Raw genomic sequence first — 16,753 nt, forward strand, 5'->3', positions numbered from 1 at the left:
CCCCCATCTCCTCCCCCTCCTCCTCCTTCCCCTCCTCCTCCTCCCACTCCTCTTCTTCATCTCTTCTTCCTCTTCATCTCTTCCTCCCCCTCCTCCATCTTTTCCTCCTTCTGCTCTTCCATCTCTGTCTCCTCCTCTTTATCTCTTCCCTCTCCTCCTCCTCTTCATCTCTTCCTCCTCCTCCATCTCTTCTTTCTCCTCCTCTTCATCTCTTCCTCCTCCTCTTCCTCTTTATCACTTCTTCCTCCTCCTCTATCTCTTCCTCGTTCTCTTCATCTCTTCCTCCTCCTCTTTCTCTCTTCATCTCTTCTTCCTCCTCCTCTTATCTCTTCCTCCTTCTCCTCTTTATCTCTTCCTCCTCCATTTCTTCCTCCTTCTATCTCTTCCTCCTCCTCCATTTCTTCCTCCTCCTCCATTTCTTCCTCCTCCTTCTCCATCTCTTCCTGTTTCATCTCTTCCTCCTCCTCTATCTCTTCCTCCTTCACTTCATCTCTTCCTCCTCTTCCATCTCTTCCTCCTCCTTCTCCTCTATCTCCATCTCTTCCTCCTCCATCTCTTCCTCCTCCTCCTCCATCTCTTACTCCTCCTCTTCATCTCTTCCTCTTCCTCCTCCATCTTCCTCCTTTTTCATCTCTTCCTCTTCCTCCTCCTCTATCTCTTCCTCCTTCTCCTCTTCATCTTGTCCTCTTCCATCTCTTCCTCCTTCTCCATCTCTTCCTCCTTCTCCATCTCTTCCTCCTTCTCCATCTCTTCCTCCTCCTCCTTATTTCTTCCTTCTCCTCCATCTCTTCTCTTCCCTGTCCTCCTCCTCTTCTTCCTGTTTCTCCTCCCTCTTTGCCCCCTCTTTCTTCTCCTCATCCCCCTCCTCTGGTTTCTCCTCTTCCTTCTCATCTTCCTCCTCCTCCTCTTCTTCCATCTCTTCCTCCTCCCCCTGTTTCTCCTCCAGTTGCAGCTGCTTCTGATCCAGTTTCTAGGAAACCAGGACATCAGAAACCTCTCAGGCCCCCAGTTGGCTTTGTGAGAAGGAGCCCTGCACTCAGAGGGCCTCTTTCTTCCATGCTGTGATTGTGAAGTGCAGGTTGTGGAGAAGCCAGAAATTGCCATTACAGTGATTCCTAGTCTTGGATTGGGGAAGCCCTGGGGTGAGAAGAGTCTCCAGTTATTACCAAGAGCTGGATTCAAAACAAGGTCATTTAAATTCACCTCATTTTCAAAATTATTGCAAATGTACCCTGGTTTGAAAAAGTTGGTACCAGCCAGGCTCAGTGGCTCACACCTGTAATCCCAGCACTTGTGGGAGGCAGAGGCAGGCAGATCACCTGAAGTCAGGAGTTAGAGACCAGCTTAGCCAATATGGAGAAACCCCGTCTCTACTAAAAATACAAAATTAGCTGGGTGTGGTGGTGAGTTCCTGTAATCCCAGCTACTTGGGAGGCTGAGGCGGGAGAATTGCTTGAACCTGGGAGGTGGAGGCTGCAGTGAATGGAGATTGAGCCACTGCATTCCAGCCTGGGCAACAGAGTGAGACTCCATCTCAAAAAAAAAAAAAAAAAAAAAAAAAGGGCCGGGCGCAGGGGCTCACACCTGTAATCCCAGCACTTTTGGGAGGCTGAGGTGGGTGGATCATCTGAGGTCAGGAGTTCGAGACCAGGTTGGCCAATATGGCAAAACCCCATCTCTACTAAAAATACAAAAATTAGCTTGGCATAGTGGCATGTGCCTGTAATCCCAGCTACTTGGGAGGCTGAGGCAAGAGAATCACTTGAACCTGGGAGGTGGAGGTTGCAGTGAGCCGAGATGGCACCACTGTACTCCAGCCTGGGCAATAGAGTAAGACTCTGTCTCAAAAACAAAACACAAAAAGAAACTTGATACCATCTGCTATCTCTCTGTCTCTCTCTCTCTCTGTCTCTCTCTCTCTATATATATATATATTTTTTTTTTTTTTTTTATAGAGCAAATTAGGAAATCACATTTTTAAAATTTTATTTTCTCAACTAAGTTGTTTCAGGATTCCTGTTACATAGGTAGCCCCTCTAATGCTTTGAACATCTTGATCTATCTAGAGCAAAAGACAAAGCTCAGTTTATAAGGCAAGATATTAGAGCAGTTCTGCAAAGGAGATAATCTCTGTGTGAATGTTTACTGTGAGAAGATATTCATAGTATATTGTTATATGACAAAAGCATAGAATAGTTTATAGTGGGATTCTGCTTCTGTTTAATAAAAGGAAAAGAGAAAAATAAATATTCGACATGGTGTCCGTGCCTACCTAGAAAATGCCTGGAAAGATACACACCAAATAGTTCTTACTGTCTCCCTGGGAAATAAGTTGAAGAGGGGAGGATGATGAGGAAGGTTCATATTTGTCCGTCATACACTTCTGTAGGTACTGCTGATATTTTTACGCTAAGCATAGATTATTTATATAATGAAGACAGAGAATCTGTGCATTGAGTCACTGAGAAGGAAGGTTGTAGGGAGGAGATGATGGGTCATGGTATAAGGAAACTGATATGGACTAAAGCCTTATCGGTCCCATATAAGTTTTATTTGTTTATAGATCCTTAGTCATGAGTGTTAGATGTGAAAAACAAGAAGTACAAGGCAATAACAATGGAGACTGAGCTTGTATAAAAAGTTCTATGTACTTCTCCCTAAATGGCTTGAATATTCATCTTATCTTTTGGGAATGTGGAATAGAATTGTAAAGATGCTTGAGGTTAGAGCTAAATCACTATTCATCGTATCTTTGCTGCTCCGCAAATGAAAGGCGCTTGACATGAAAGGCCATTTAGTGGCTAGAGCCAAGAATGGAGACCCAGAGCTCCCAGTGCTGGTTCCTGGCAGCCACTTTTGGCTGAGTGAACATGAGCCACTGAGGCTGTGCCCCACTATGTCCATCCGCAGGGGGAAATGACAGCCGTGTCTTACTGCCTGCTGAAGGCATGATTGTTTGGAAACAATTTGAGATCCGTACCAGAAAGACAATTTAATAGAAAGTATTTTAGTCAAAAACGTTGTTGTGTAGAAGCCAGTCTTGACTTTTTAGGAGAAAAACCGTTTGCCTTGGGTGTGCATTGATTCAGGTGCTGTCCTGTGCTGAATCTTTGTATTGAATTGTTTTTTATCCACAAAACTGGATTTTATATACTTAGTACAATTTGGAGCTGTGTAACACAGGTAATTGTCAGTTTACGTTTTTCACATGCAGGCCTTAAACGTAAATCCTTGTGCTCGTCTGATTCTCTGCTAAATCACCAAACTGCTGGAATACTTCAGTAAGATCCTGTCCGCATTGTGCTCCCCTTCTCACTACTGTGAACAGCTTCCCCTGTTTTCCCAAGTTCCTTCTCTCTTCTTCCTCCTCCATGACGTGTTACTCTGTTTCCCCACCACTCCCCCTGGGTGATGTGTTTCTCTCCTGCTTCCTCTGCCAGTTTCTCATGACTGGGAGGTGATTTTCGAGTTTTCTGGCTATTTCCCAGGCCACATCAGTGGTAGAGGCAGGTGTGACGGCAAAGGTGCAAAGGGCAGGTGATACTATCTTAAGTCTAAGCACAGGGTGAGAAGTCTTGCCCCCGACCTCAGGTTCACCCTTTTGGTGTTGGTCCTGACACTATCTGGGACCCCATGTGACCCTGCTGGGAGCCTGGTGTGGTCCTAGAAGGAGCCCATCAAGTAACCCTTCTTGACTTCTGTTCCGGGCCCGGCTCAGCATGAATGGTAAAAATAGGACCTGATGGCCACAGTGTTCACTCATTTTTGAAATATGTATTTCAGATTGCTTCTCTCTCCCTGTGGTCTGAAGGGTTTGCCTCTCGTAGATCAGTTTGGCACGGTAGCACTAAGCCAAAGTAGCACAATTAGCAATTTTATCATCAGCAAAACCAGAGAAGCAGCAGCAAAACCTCTTCAGGAACCATGCTTTGAAGCCGTGTGGGAGATTGGTGTTGGTGTCAGTTGTTAGTTTGAGGTTGGTAAAGAGCAGGTACCATTCGAGTTGGCAGGAACCAGCTTTGGTGCAATCCTTTGCCACGTGTATGAACCCCTACGTGAAGCTGGACAGCAGACGCTGGGAAGCCTTGGCCCCAGACACAGCCCAGTGCAACCAGCCGAGGGGTCACACAAGCGGCTCTCAGCTTTGGGTGCAGGCGCAGAGCCTGCGTTGGATGGGGCCTACTGGGTGTCAGTGCAGCCGCGTGACAGGGCCAAGTCCATAGCCCTCCAATGTAGTCAGGGGGTTGGGAGCCGAGCAGTTAAGTGTCTGTCCTCCCCCAGTGACCTTCGCTATCACTGAACTAGGTGATTCTGGATTTTTGTTTTTAATACTTATATACATTAATTCTGACTATATATAGTATTAACTACCTATTCTATTAATACAACCTCTTACAATTATAAAAAAAAATTTTTTTTTTTTCTTCTGAGACAGTATCTTGCTCTGTTGCCCAGGCTGGAGTGCAGTGGTGTGATCTCGGCTCACTGCAACTCCGCCCCCTGAGTTCACGCCATTCTCCTGCCTCAGCCTCCTGAGTAGCTGGGACTACAGGTGCCTGCCACCATGCCCAGTTAATTTTTTTGTATTTTTAGTAGAGACGGGGTTTCACCGTGTTAGCCAGGATGGTCTTGATCTCCTGACCTCATGATCCACCCACCTCGGCCTCCCAAAGTGCTGGGATTACAGGTGTGACCCACCGCGCCCAGCCCAAATGTTTAATAGTATGTTTTTCTGTGTGTGTGTGTGTGTGTGTGTGTGTGTGTTTGTTTTGTTTTGTTTTGTTTTGTTGAGGCAGGATCTCACTCTGTTGCCCAGGCTGGAGTTCCATGGCACTATCATAGCTCACTGCAGCCTCAAACTCCAGGGCTCAATAAATCCTCCCACCTTAGCCTCCCAAGTAGTTGGGACTACAGGCATGCACCACTACTCCCAGCTAATCTTTTTATTTTTATTTTGTAGAGACAGGGTGTCACTATGTTGCTCAGGATGGTCTTGAACTCCTGGCTTCAAGTGATCCTCTCACCTCAGCCTCCCAAAGTGCTGGGATTACAGGCATGAGGCACCCTGCCCAGCCTAATAGTACTTCAGTTGAGTAACTTTGTGCTGCTTTGTATGTATAAAATGGTTAACAATATAACAAAGACTGCAAATTTATTTAAGAGCAAAGTGTTAAATAGTTAACCCCTTTGAATTAAATTTTTTAACAATTTACAAAAGTGACATTCTTACTGTATATATATTTTTATTTCTTTTTCTTTTTTATATTTTGTTTTTTACTTTTTTTTAGTAAATTCTCGCAGATCCTTATCTTGTTGTATATATTTTTTAAGTTACCACTATAAAAGTATATGTAATAAAAAGTGAAATTTCCACTCCAGTCTCCCATCTCTCCATAAAGAAATTGGAAACCACTGTATCTTCCCAGAACCTTTTCTGTAAATTCACAGATATGGCAGGAATGTGGAAAGGTGGATGTTTTATTTTTCAAACATAAATTGCATGATGCTATGTGTATATCATACAACTAGCCAGCATTACTCATTGGATCTTGGGCCTCTTTCCTTATCAGTACATACAGACCTACCTAATTCTTAAGACTGTCTACAATAATTATTTCACATTTTCATAATGGTGCATATATTAGTTGTTCTACAAATTCTTGCTATTACAAATAATGCTGTGGTGAGTATTCTTGCACATCTTTCAGTGAGTTTATATACGAGCATGAGTGTTTAACTTGTGCATATATGTGTGTGAATGTGCCTATTGTCACCATTGACAGCAGATGGACAAAATTCAGGGTGATGAGTGCTGGAGATATGACAGTGCTATGAAAAGATGACGTTTTCATACCATGTGCACGTCCACCCTTGGATTGACTAATGTTATTATTGCTAAGTGTGCATTATGGGATTTGAGTGAAGTTTTTCTGCACTGTAATTCCATAAGTTGATGCTTCAAAGAAGAGTTAAATTTGAGGTTAATGTCCTTTTAAAAAACTCTTATTCCTTGGGCCAGGTGGCTCACGCCTGTAATCCCAGCTCTTTGGGAGGCCAAAGCAGGAACATCCCATGAGGCTAGGAGTTTGAGACCAGCCTGGGCAACATCGCAAGACCTTGTCTCTTAAAAATAAAAATAAACAAACAACAACAAAAATCCTTTTATTTCTCAACTGATTTCAAAGAAGTTCTGTGTATGTGGCTAGGGCACATGTCTGTTTAAAGTAGGGCTGCTGGCTGCTGAGGAACTAGGAGAGGCCTCAGTTGTGGGAGCCAGGCAGTGTCCAGACAGCAGCTTCCTGCCACAGGTGGGCTGGGCTGGGGTGGGCATCAGGATGGAAGACAGCTGACTCCTTTCTTTTTTCTTCTTTCTTTTTTTTTGAGACAGAGTTTTACTCTTGTTGCCCAGACTAGAGTGCAATGGCACGATCTCGGTTCACTGCAACCTCCGCCTCACAGGTTCAAGCGATTTTCCTGCCTCAGCCTCCTGAGTAGCTGTGATTACAGGCGCCTGCCACTGCACCCGGCTAATTTTTCATATTTTTAGTAGAGATGGGGTTTCACCGTGTTGGTCAGGCTGGTCTCGAACTCCTGACCTCAGGTGATCCCCCTACCACAGCCTTCCGGAGTGCTGGGATTACAGGTGTGAGCCATCATGCCCGACCTCAGCTGACTCCCCTCTCAGCCGCATTTGTGCGTGCAGCCATTTAGATATCGAAATAATATGTAAATGGATTTCATCCCAACTTAAATATGCTGTTTGTGCCCAGTTGTTAAAATTTTATTTATTTATTTATTTTTATTTTATTTATTTATTTGTTTTGAGATGCAGTCTCACTCCGTTGCCCAGGCTAGAGTGCAGTGGTGCAATCTTGGCTCACAGCAACCTCCCCCTCCTGGGTTCAAATGATTCTTCTGCCTCAGCCTCCCAAGTAGCTGGGATTACAGGCATGCGCCATCGTGCCCAGCTAATTTTTGAATTTTTGTAGAGACAGGGTTTTACCATATTGGCCAGGCTGATCTCGAACTCCTGACCTCAGGTGATCCTCCCACTTTGGCCTCCCAAAGTGCTGGGATTACAGCACCCAGACCCCAGTTGGTAAAATTTTAATAATTAGCTTACTAACTAGTTTAAGCACATATTCGCAAGATATAGGATGTCTTGAACATACAGCTTTCTACTCCAAAAAGTACAGCATGTTTTTTTGGTTGAGAGTTTTATTTACTACAAAATCCAGGCGATTCATTCTCGATTTGGGGAGTGGGAACTCCACTGCCCTGAGGCCTAACCTTGTAGAAGTTTCCCGTAATGACACTGCTTCTCATTTTCCTTCCCAGTGCTCGGCCTGGTTCTCCCCATGTGGGCCATAGCCCTCATTTCCTTTGGTGTCGCCCTCCTGTTCGCTTTCTTTGTGTGGCTCTTCGTATGTCCGTGGATGCGGAGGAAAATAACAGGTATGGGCTTTTTGATTCTTCTGATTTACAGAAATTCTCCTGATTTCCAAAACCTCACATGTAATACGCCATGATCCTTACTTATGGAGGAAGAGGAAGTGTGGGTGACTCCCGAACATACCCCATCCTCTGTCACTCGGTTCCTGAGTGCTTTCTGGCTCAGATGTTTTCTTGATAAGTTGTAACCCAGGTGGGCAGTAAGGTCCCAGTTGCCATGAGTAACTGAAAGTTAACCGTGTAGTCCAGTTCTGCCAGCCTGTGGAAAAACATTAGCCTTCATAGAAATGCAAATTAACACCACAAGGAGATTTTGTTTCCCACCCACATGAATGGCTAAGAGTAAAAAGTTCTCGCCATTCCGTATGTAGGTGAAGAAGTGAAATAATTGGAACTCTCCCAGGTTTATGCTGCAATGTAAAATGGTGCAACCACTTTGGAAGTTAGGTTTGCAGTTTCTTTATAAAGTTAACCTTACACTTACCATGTGGGCCAGTAATTTCACTCCTAGCTATTTATCCAAAGAAATGAAAACATGTGTTCATAAAAAAACTTGTACACAAATCTTTTCGTCATAAAAGCCCAAAGTGGAAACAACCCATGTGTTGGTCAGCAGGCAAATGGGTAACCAAATTGAGTAAATTCATGGGATGGACGACCACGCAGCAATGGAGAGAATGAACTGCTGGGGACCCTACATCGGAAGGCATCCCACAGCCGTGATACCGAGCAGAAGCCCATGATCCAGAAGAGTAGCTATTCTGCATGCTGGCATTTTTCATAGCATTTCCATAAATTTTCATTTAAAAGTTTTATGGATCTTTCCATTAAATTTAAGAATACGGAAAATTTTTCTGTAGCAACAGAAAGCACTGATCGCCTGGGATGGGTGGGGGTTGGAAAAGGCAGCTCAGGAACTTATCAGGGACATAAAATGTCTTTGTTTTCATCGGGGAAGGGGCTTTAGGGTGTGCCCACTTGCAGCAGGTCATCACCTGGGTGCTTAAACTGTATGCAGTTTTGACTGGGCATGGTGGCTTACACCTATAATCCCAGCACTTTGGGAGGCCAAGTTGGGTGGATCACCTGAGGTGAGGAGTTCGAGACCAGCCTGACCAACAAGATAAATAAATCCCTGTCTCTACTGAAAATACAAAAATTAGCCAGGCCCTGGTGGCAGGTGCCTGTAGTCCCAGCTACGCAGGAGGCTGAAACAGGAGAATTGCTTGAACCAGGAGGCGGAGGTTGCAGTGAGCCACTGCACTCCAGCCTGGGCGACACAGCGCAACTCCATCTCAAAAAAATATATATATGCATTGTATTATATTTATATATAAAACCTATAACAATAATTGTATTATTATAGTACTGTAATAATTATACTGTGGAATAATATAATTATTATACTATATAATAACTATAGTATAATATACAATATAGTACTCTACTGTATAGTACTATAATAATTGTATTATTATAGTTATAGTAATTATAACATATATATAATAAAACAAAACAATAAAAATAAAACACATGTTATTAAAAGGAAAGACAGTTTTTAAGAAGAGGAAGAATATGGCTTAGGAAGTCAGTCAGGGCTGTTTTCCTATTCCCAATTCCCCATATTTGAATTTCAAGCCTTGAAGCCACATGCTTTTTACAGAGCTCTCAAAAAACAAGTATTTACATTTGGTCTCAGCATGTACCATAGGGTCACATTTCAGTATGGATATATCTGCATTTGGAGATTCACATTTCGAAGAAGACCAAAATACATGAGACAAAGCATGCTCCTGAATTGGAAGACAGTATAGTAGAGATGCCAGTTCTTCTCAGATTCATCTCTAGACTTTAGACGATTTAAATAGAAATCCCAGCAGGATATTTTGTAGATTTAGACAAGCCACTTTTAAAGTTCATGTAGTAAGTCAAAGAAACTAGATGAGCTGGAACAATTTTGGAAAAGAAAAAAGTTGGAGGATTCATATTAACCTGACTTCAGTACTTGTTATGAAGCCACAAAGCAGTGTGGAATTCGGGAAGAGAGAAACACATAGATGAATGGAACAAGAATAGAGTCTAGAAATAGACCCACACTAATGTGGCCAGTGGGTTTTAGACAAGGGTACAGAAACAGTTCACTGGAGAAAGGACAGTCTTTTCAACAAATGGTTTTGGAGCACTTGACATCCATATGCCAAAATAAGAACCTTAACGTAAACCTTATTTTAAAAATTAGCTTAAAGTGCATCATAGATCTAAATACAAAATTTAAAAAAAAACAAGACTTTTAGGGGAAAAAAATATAAGGGAAAACTTTGTGACCTTGGGTTAAGAAAAGAGATTTTAGATATGACACCAAAAACATGTTCTATAAAAGAACAAGTTGGGCCAGGCACGGTGGCTCACGCCTGTAATCCCAGAACTTTGGGAGGCCAAGGCGGGCAGATCACCTGAGGTCAGGAGTTCAAGACCAGCCTGGCCAACATGGAGAAACCCTGTCTCTCTTAAAAATACAAAATTAGCTGAGTGTGGTGGCTCATGCCTGTAATCCCAGTTACTCGGGAGGCTGAGGCAGGAGAATTGCTTGAACCCGGGAGGCGGAGGTTACAGTGAGGCGAGATCATGCCATTGCACTCCACCCTGGGCAACAAGAGCGAAACTCCGTCTCAAAAAAAAAAAGGGAAAAAAGGACAAATTGATAAATTGTACATCATCAAAATTTGAAATTACTGGTCTGTGAGAAGCACTGTGAATAGAATGGGAGAAAATGTTTGCAAATCCCATACCTACAAAGGACTTGCATTCAAAAAATAAAAAGAAATTTTAGAAAACAAATAACTCAATTAAAAAATGAGCAAAATAGGCCCGGCACAGTGGCACACACCTGTAATCCCAGCACTTTGGGAGGCTGAGGCAGGCGGATCACAAGGTCAGGAGATCGAGACCATCTTGGCCAACATGGTGAAACCCCGTCTCTACTAAAAATACAAAAATTAGCTGGGCGTGGTGGTGCATGCCTGTAATCCCAGCTATTCAGGAGACTGAGCCAGGAGAATCGCTTGAACCAGGGAATCAGAGGTTGCGGTGATCCCAGATCGCGCCACAGCACTCCAGCCTGGTGACAGAGCAAGACTCTGTCTCAAAAAAAAAAGCAAAATAGGCCGGGCTTGGTGGCTCATGCCTGTAATCCCAGCACTTTGGGAGGCCGAAGCAGGCGGATCACAAGGTCAGGATTTTGAGACAAGCCTGGCCAACATGGTGAAACTCCATCTCTACTAAATATACAAAATTAATTGGATATGGTGGCGGGCGCCTCTAATCCTAGCTACTCAGGAGGCTGAGGCAGGGGAATCACTTGAACCTGGGAGGCGGAGGTTGCAGTGAGCCGAGATCATGCCAGTGCACTCCAGTGCACTCCAGCCTGGGCAAAAAGAGTGAAACTCCATCTCAAAAAAAAAAAAAAAAAGCAAAATATTTGAATAGACACTTCACCAAAGAAGATAGATGGGACCAGACACGGTGGCTCACGCCTGTAATCTCAGCACTTTGGGAGGCTGAGGCGGGCAGTTCAGGAGGTCAAGAGATCAAGACCATCCTGGCCAACATCCCGTCTCTACTAAAAATACAAAAATTAGCCGGGTGTGGAGGCGGACGCCTATAGTCCCAGCTACTTGGGAGGCTGAGGCAGGAGAATCGCTTGAACCTGGGAGGCAGAGGTTACAGTGAGCCAAGATTGCGCCACTACACTCCAGCCTGGTGACAGAGCGAGACTCCGTCTCAAAAAAAAAAAGATAGATGGATAGCAGATGAGTCCATGAAAAGGTGCTCAACATCACTAGTCATCGGGAAGTACAAATTCACATCACAGCGAGGTACTACTACCACCTACTTGAACGTCTTTTTAAAAATACTGACAGTAAAGGCCGGGTGCGGTGGCTCACACCTATAATCCCAGCACTTTGGGAGGCCAAGGCAGGCAGATCACAAGGTCAGGAAATCAAGACCATCCTGGCTAACGTGGTGAAACCCCGTCTCTACTAAAAATACAAAAAAATTAGTCGGGCGTGGTGGCGGGCGCCTGTAGTCCCGGCTACTGGGGAGGCTGAGGCAGGAGAATGGCATGAACCCGGGGGATGGAGCTTGCAGTGAGCCGAGATCAAAATTCCGAGAAAGAGAGAGAGAGAGAAAGAGAGAAAGAAAAAGAGAGAGAGAGAAAGAGAAAGAAAGAGAGAGAAAGAAACTGACAGTATTAAATGCTGTCAGTATTTACAAGAATGAAGAGCAACTGGAACCTTGTACATTGCTGGTAAGAATGTCAAATGGTACAGGGAAACTGTTTGTCAACTTCTTATATGGCTAATACTTGCCATAAATATACTCTTAACCACTCCTAGATACTTCCCTAGCAAAATGAAAACTTAAATTCACACAGAAATCTGCACATGAATGTTTATAGCACCTTTATATGCAATCTCCAAAAACCCACATTATTCACAGAATAAATAAATTGTGGTGCCTTTGAACATTTGAATACTACTCAGCAATTAAAAGGAACACATTATTGATCCATGTAACAACATGGATGGATTTCAAAGGCATTATGCTGAGTAGAAAAAGCCAGTCTAAAAAATCACATATTTTATTATTTATTTATGTGACTTTCTGAAAAAGGTAGTTTTTCAGAAATTGAAGTTTCTTATTCTGAGGTTTAAGAAACAGAAGGCCAGTCTAGGTGACTATAGATTTACAGAACATTAGCACTGGAGGGAACTGTGGTATTCGGAACTAACCCTTTTTGTTGTTGTTTTTGGATATGATAACTCAGGCCCTAAATTTCCATCTTTTCCTCAATTGCTGAATTTTCTAGCTAGAGTTTTCCAGGTAACTAATTGAACTTTTGACTTTCTTTTTCTATTTCTTTTCTTTTTTTTTTTTTTTTTGACAGAGTCTCGCTCTGTCACCCAGGCTGGAGTGCAGTGGCACAATCCTGGCTCACTGCAAACTCTGCCACCTGGGTTTAAGAGATTCTCTGCCTCAGCCTCCCAAGTAGCTGGAATTACAGGCGCCCGCCACCATGCCTGGCTAATTTTTATATTTTTAGTGGAGACAGGATTTGACCATATTGTCCAGGCTGGTCTCAAACTCCTGACCTGGTGATCCACCTGCTTCGGCCTCCCAAAGTGCTGGGATTACAGGTATGAGCCACCATACCTGGTTTTGACTTCATTTTTTCTATCTAGCTATAACTTTTTTTGTTTTTTTCCAAAATCAGTGCTAAAGCATAAAGATACAGATTCACTTTTTAATATTCATGTTTCAATAATAAGAATTCTCTTCCAGAATGTTTGGTATGACTTTGTTTTTTTAGGCAAATTACAAAAAGAAGGTGCTTTATCACGAGTATCTGACGAAAGCCTCAGTAAAGTTCAGGAAGCAGAGTCCCCAGTATTTAAAGAGCTACCAGGTGCCAAGGCTAATGATGACAGCACCATCCCGCTCACAGGAGCAGCAGGGGAGACGTCGGGGACCTCAGAAGGCACCTCTGCAGGCAGCCACCCTCGGGCTGCATACGGTAAGATGTGCCTGGAGAGCTTTGGTTCCGTGGCAGCACAGAGAAGTTCCCTGGGGAGGACCAGCTGGGCCTGGCTGTGGGCAATCTGGTTTTAATGCACAAAAGGATCCCTCGGTTTTATAATTTGAGAAAACCCAGAAGCTAGGGAGGCCTCAGGAAACCATTCCAGTCAGCAGAGCAGGCTCACTCTTGTCCTGTGATTTCTTCCAAGAGCTGTTTATAGTCTCACCGGAGGCGCTGGGGCCATACACTGTATGTCTGTGCTGCACCCACTCAGCTACTTATGCAGATCTCCATGCCCCAGGAGTTACCAAATTGCTGAACATCGGTTAACCCAGCTTACTATGGAAGATGCAAAGAGAAAGCTAAATTTGTAACCAAGGAGGTGGTCCCACCATCAAATCACAGAAACCTTAGAAAATGTCCAGACTGGCTGGGTGGTGGCTCACGCCTGTCATCCCAACACTGGGAGGCCGAGGTGTGTGGATCACCTGAGGTCAGGAGTTCAAGACCAGCCTGACCAACATTATAAAACTCCATCTCTACTAAAAATACAAAAAGTAGCTGGGCACGGTGGTGGGCGCCTGTAATCCCTGCTACTCAGGAGGCTGAGGCAGGAGAATCGCTTGAACCTGGGAGGCGGAGGTTGCAGTGAGCCGAGATTGCGCCATTGCACTCCAGCCTGGGCAACAGAGTGAGACTCCATCTCAAAAAAAAAAAAGAAAAGAAAAGATCCAGACCATTCTGTGTCCTTTAGACTCTCAATGTTTGTGGCAGTACCAGGGGAGCACAGCTTCACCAAAGCCAGCCCCGGTGGGTTCTGGCACCTGCCTGCCATAGGTGCAGTCTCAGATGTGGCCCAGAGAAGGCAAATTCATTTTGCCTGACTCATCTCAGATACTGCCTATGACAGTCATGACTGACCTTTTAAGATGCACCTAAAAAATTAGCCGGGATGATGGTGCACACCTGTAATCCCAGATGCTTGGGAGGCTGAGGCGGGAGAATCACTTGAGTCCAGGAGTTGGTGTGCAACTATGATTGCACCGCTGCACTCCAGCCTGGGTGGCAGAGCTGAGACCCTGTCTCTAAAAACAAAACCAAAACAGAAGTACCTGGAATATCAACCTTACATGAAGTGGGTTTTGTCTCAAGTATGAAGTTTTTCTAAGATGAGTTTCTTAACATTCTCCTTGTGTTGGTTTCTAGAAACAGAAAACAAGCGCCAAGTGCCATAGTAATTTCTGGAAGACACTTTTTAGCAGAACTTAAGATGTTTTGAAAATACCACATTCTTAGTTTTACCCTTTTATTGTATGTTTCCACGTTTATTATTATTATTATTATTATTATTGTTATTTTTAGTGGTAACCATATTACATGTCCTTTATGGCCAACTTAGAAAAGAAAGTATATGTTAATAAGTCATCCCCAGCCTTCCGGAGATAAGTGCCATGAAATAGTAGGGAGTGTTTCCTTTGCTTATATTTGAAAGGCTGGGGCTGGGCACGTTGTCTCACACCTGTAATCCCAGCACTTTGGGAGGCCAAGGCAAGCGGGCGGATCACAAGGTTAGGAACTTGAGACCATTCTGGCTAACATGGTGAAACCCCGTCTCTACTAAAAATACAAAAAAAAAGTTAGCTGGGCATGGTGTCGCGCTTGTCCCCGCTACTCAGGAGGCCGAGGGAGGAGAATCGCTTGAACCCTGGAGGCAAAGGTTGCAGTGAGCCGAGATGGCGCCATTGTACTCCAGCCTGAGGACAGAGCGAGGCTCCGCCTCAAAAAAAAAAAAAAAAAAAAAGACTGGAAAATGAGACCTTCTCTAACCCTTTTCAGGAAGGGCGCTGTCCATGACCCATGGCTCTGTGAAATCGCCCGTCTCCAACGGCACCTTCGGCTTCGACGGCCATACCAGGAGCGACGGTCATGTGTACCACACCGTGCACAAAGACTCGGGGCTCTACAAAGACCTGCTGCACAAAATCCACATCGACAGGGGCCCCGAGGAGAAGCCGGCCCAGGAAAGCAACTACAGGCTGCTGCGCCGTAACAACAGTTACACCTGCTACACCGCAGCCATCTGCGGGCTGCCAGTGCACGCCACCTTCCGAGCTGCGGACTCATCGGCCCCAGAGGACAGCGAGAAGCTGGTGGGAGACACCGTGTCCTACTCCAAGAAGAGACTGCGCTACGACAGCTACTCGAGCTACTGCAACGCGGTGGCAGAGGCGGAGATCGAGGCGGAGGAGGGTGGCGTGGAGATGAAACTGGCTTCAGAGCTGGCCGATCCTGACCAGCCACGAGAGGACCCTGCGGAGGAGGAGAAGGAGGAGAAGGACGCGCCCGAGGTGCATCTCCTGTTCCATTTCCTGCAAGTCCTCACCGCCTGTTTCGGGTCGTTTGCTCACGGCGGCAATGACGTGAGGTGGGTGTGTTCATTCATTCAACAACGGTCCTTGAGGCTTCGCCAGGGGCCAGCGCTGTGCGGGTGCCGGGATCCAGCAGTGAACGGCACCGATGGAAGCCCCTGCCCGGGGTAGGGGTGCACAGGCGGTGGTGGAAAGATCCATAAGTAAGCATTGCGTGCAGGACAGCGAGAAGTGTTAACAGGAAAGTAAGGTAGGTAGACTCGGGGCAGGAGCCTCCGGGATGGCAATGCGACCTGGGCTGCCCAGGGAACGGTTGGCCGGTGACGGAGGTGCAGGGGCGGCCACATGGCGTTAGCAGGAAGGAAAACGGCAGGTGCAGTCTTGAGGCGGGCACAAGATGCCTGCCTCCAGGATGAGCTAGGATAGGGTCGCCGGTCTGCGGGTTGTGGATGCAGAGCGCGTGGCCCATGGACATAGGAAGGAAGGTCTCACCTGGAGAGGGGAGCAGTGGAGATGTGATCAGGGGCCACACAGGGCACGTTTGACAGGGGCACTGGCTTTGGACAACGGCCTGGACATGGATGTGAGAGAAGAAGGAAAGAGGCAGCTGCCAAGACTGGAGCCGTGGCCTTGGCAAAGGCGAGAGTGGAGCTGCTGTCTGTTAGGGATGACCGAGGCCCTGGATGCAGCCAGGGAGCAATGCTGCTGTTCAGGCTGAGCAGACAGCGGCCGTGTACACCTGAGTTCAGGACAGGCCAGGCTGGGTGCCGAGCAGGTAACATGGGTTACCTGGGTGAGAAGCGCTGGGGCAGCGAGGCAGGCAGGCGGGAGGCAGAGTGCACGGACGGAGGAAACAGCAAGAAGGTGTGCCGAACCAGGATGCTAGAACTTCTAGGAAGTGATTTAATTTTAATTTTTTTTTTTTTTTTTTTTTTTTTTTAAGACAGAATCTCACTCTGTTCCCCAGGCTGGAATGCAGTGGCCTGATCTCGGCTCACTTCAACCTCCTCCTCCCAAGTTCAAGTGATTCTCCTGTCTCAGCCTTCCCAAGCAACTGAGATTGCAGACGCTCACCACCCAGCCCAGCTAATTTTTCTATTTCTAGTAGAGACGGGGTTTCCCACGTTGACCAGGCTGGTCTCAAACTCCTGACCTCGGCCAGGCGCGGTGGCTCACGCCTGTAATCCCAGCACTTTGGGAGGCCAAGGCAGGCGGATCACGAGGTCAGGAGATGGAGACCATCCTGGCTAACACAGTGAAACCCCGCCTCTACTAAAAATACAAAAAAATTAGCCGAGCATGGTGGCAGGCCCCTGTAGTCCCAGCTACTCGGGAGGCTGAGGCAGGAGAATGG

The 16,753-nt window shown here is 45.6% G+C and overlaps 1 protein-coding gene across 13 annotated transcripts in view; it reads left to right on the plus strand.

Moving 5' to 3' along the window:
* Positions 1-16,753, plus strand: part of SLC20A2 (solute carrier family 20 member 2) — a 126,981-nt gene that overhangs the window by 90,202 nt on the left and 20,026 nt on the right. For all 13 annotated transcript variants that reach the window (XM_050800396.1, XM_050800400.1, XM_050800394.1 and 10 more), the window contains 3 exons: positions 7,339-7,455; positions 12,824-13,027; positions 14,867-15,455. In XM_050800396.1, coding sequence (XP_050656353.1) covers positions 7,339-7,455; positions 12,824-13,027; positions 14,867-15,455 — 910 coding nt within the window. The remainder of the gene's footprint in view (positions 1-7,338; positions 7,456-12,823; positions 13,028-14,866; positions 15,456-16,753) is intronic.

Source organism: Macaca thibetana, chromosome 8 (genome assembly GCF_024542745.1).
Source record: "Macaca thibetana thibetana isolate TM-01 chromosome 8, ASM2454274v1, whole genome shotgun sequence".
Taxonomy (NCBI): Eukaryota; Metazoa; Chordata; class Mammalia; order Primates; family Cercopithecidae; genus Macaca; species Macaca thibetana.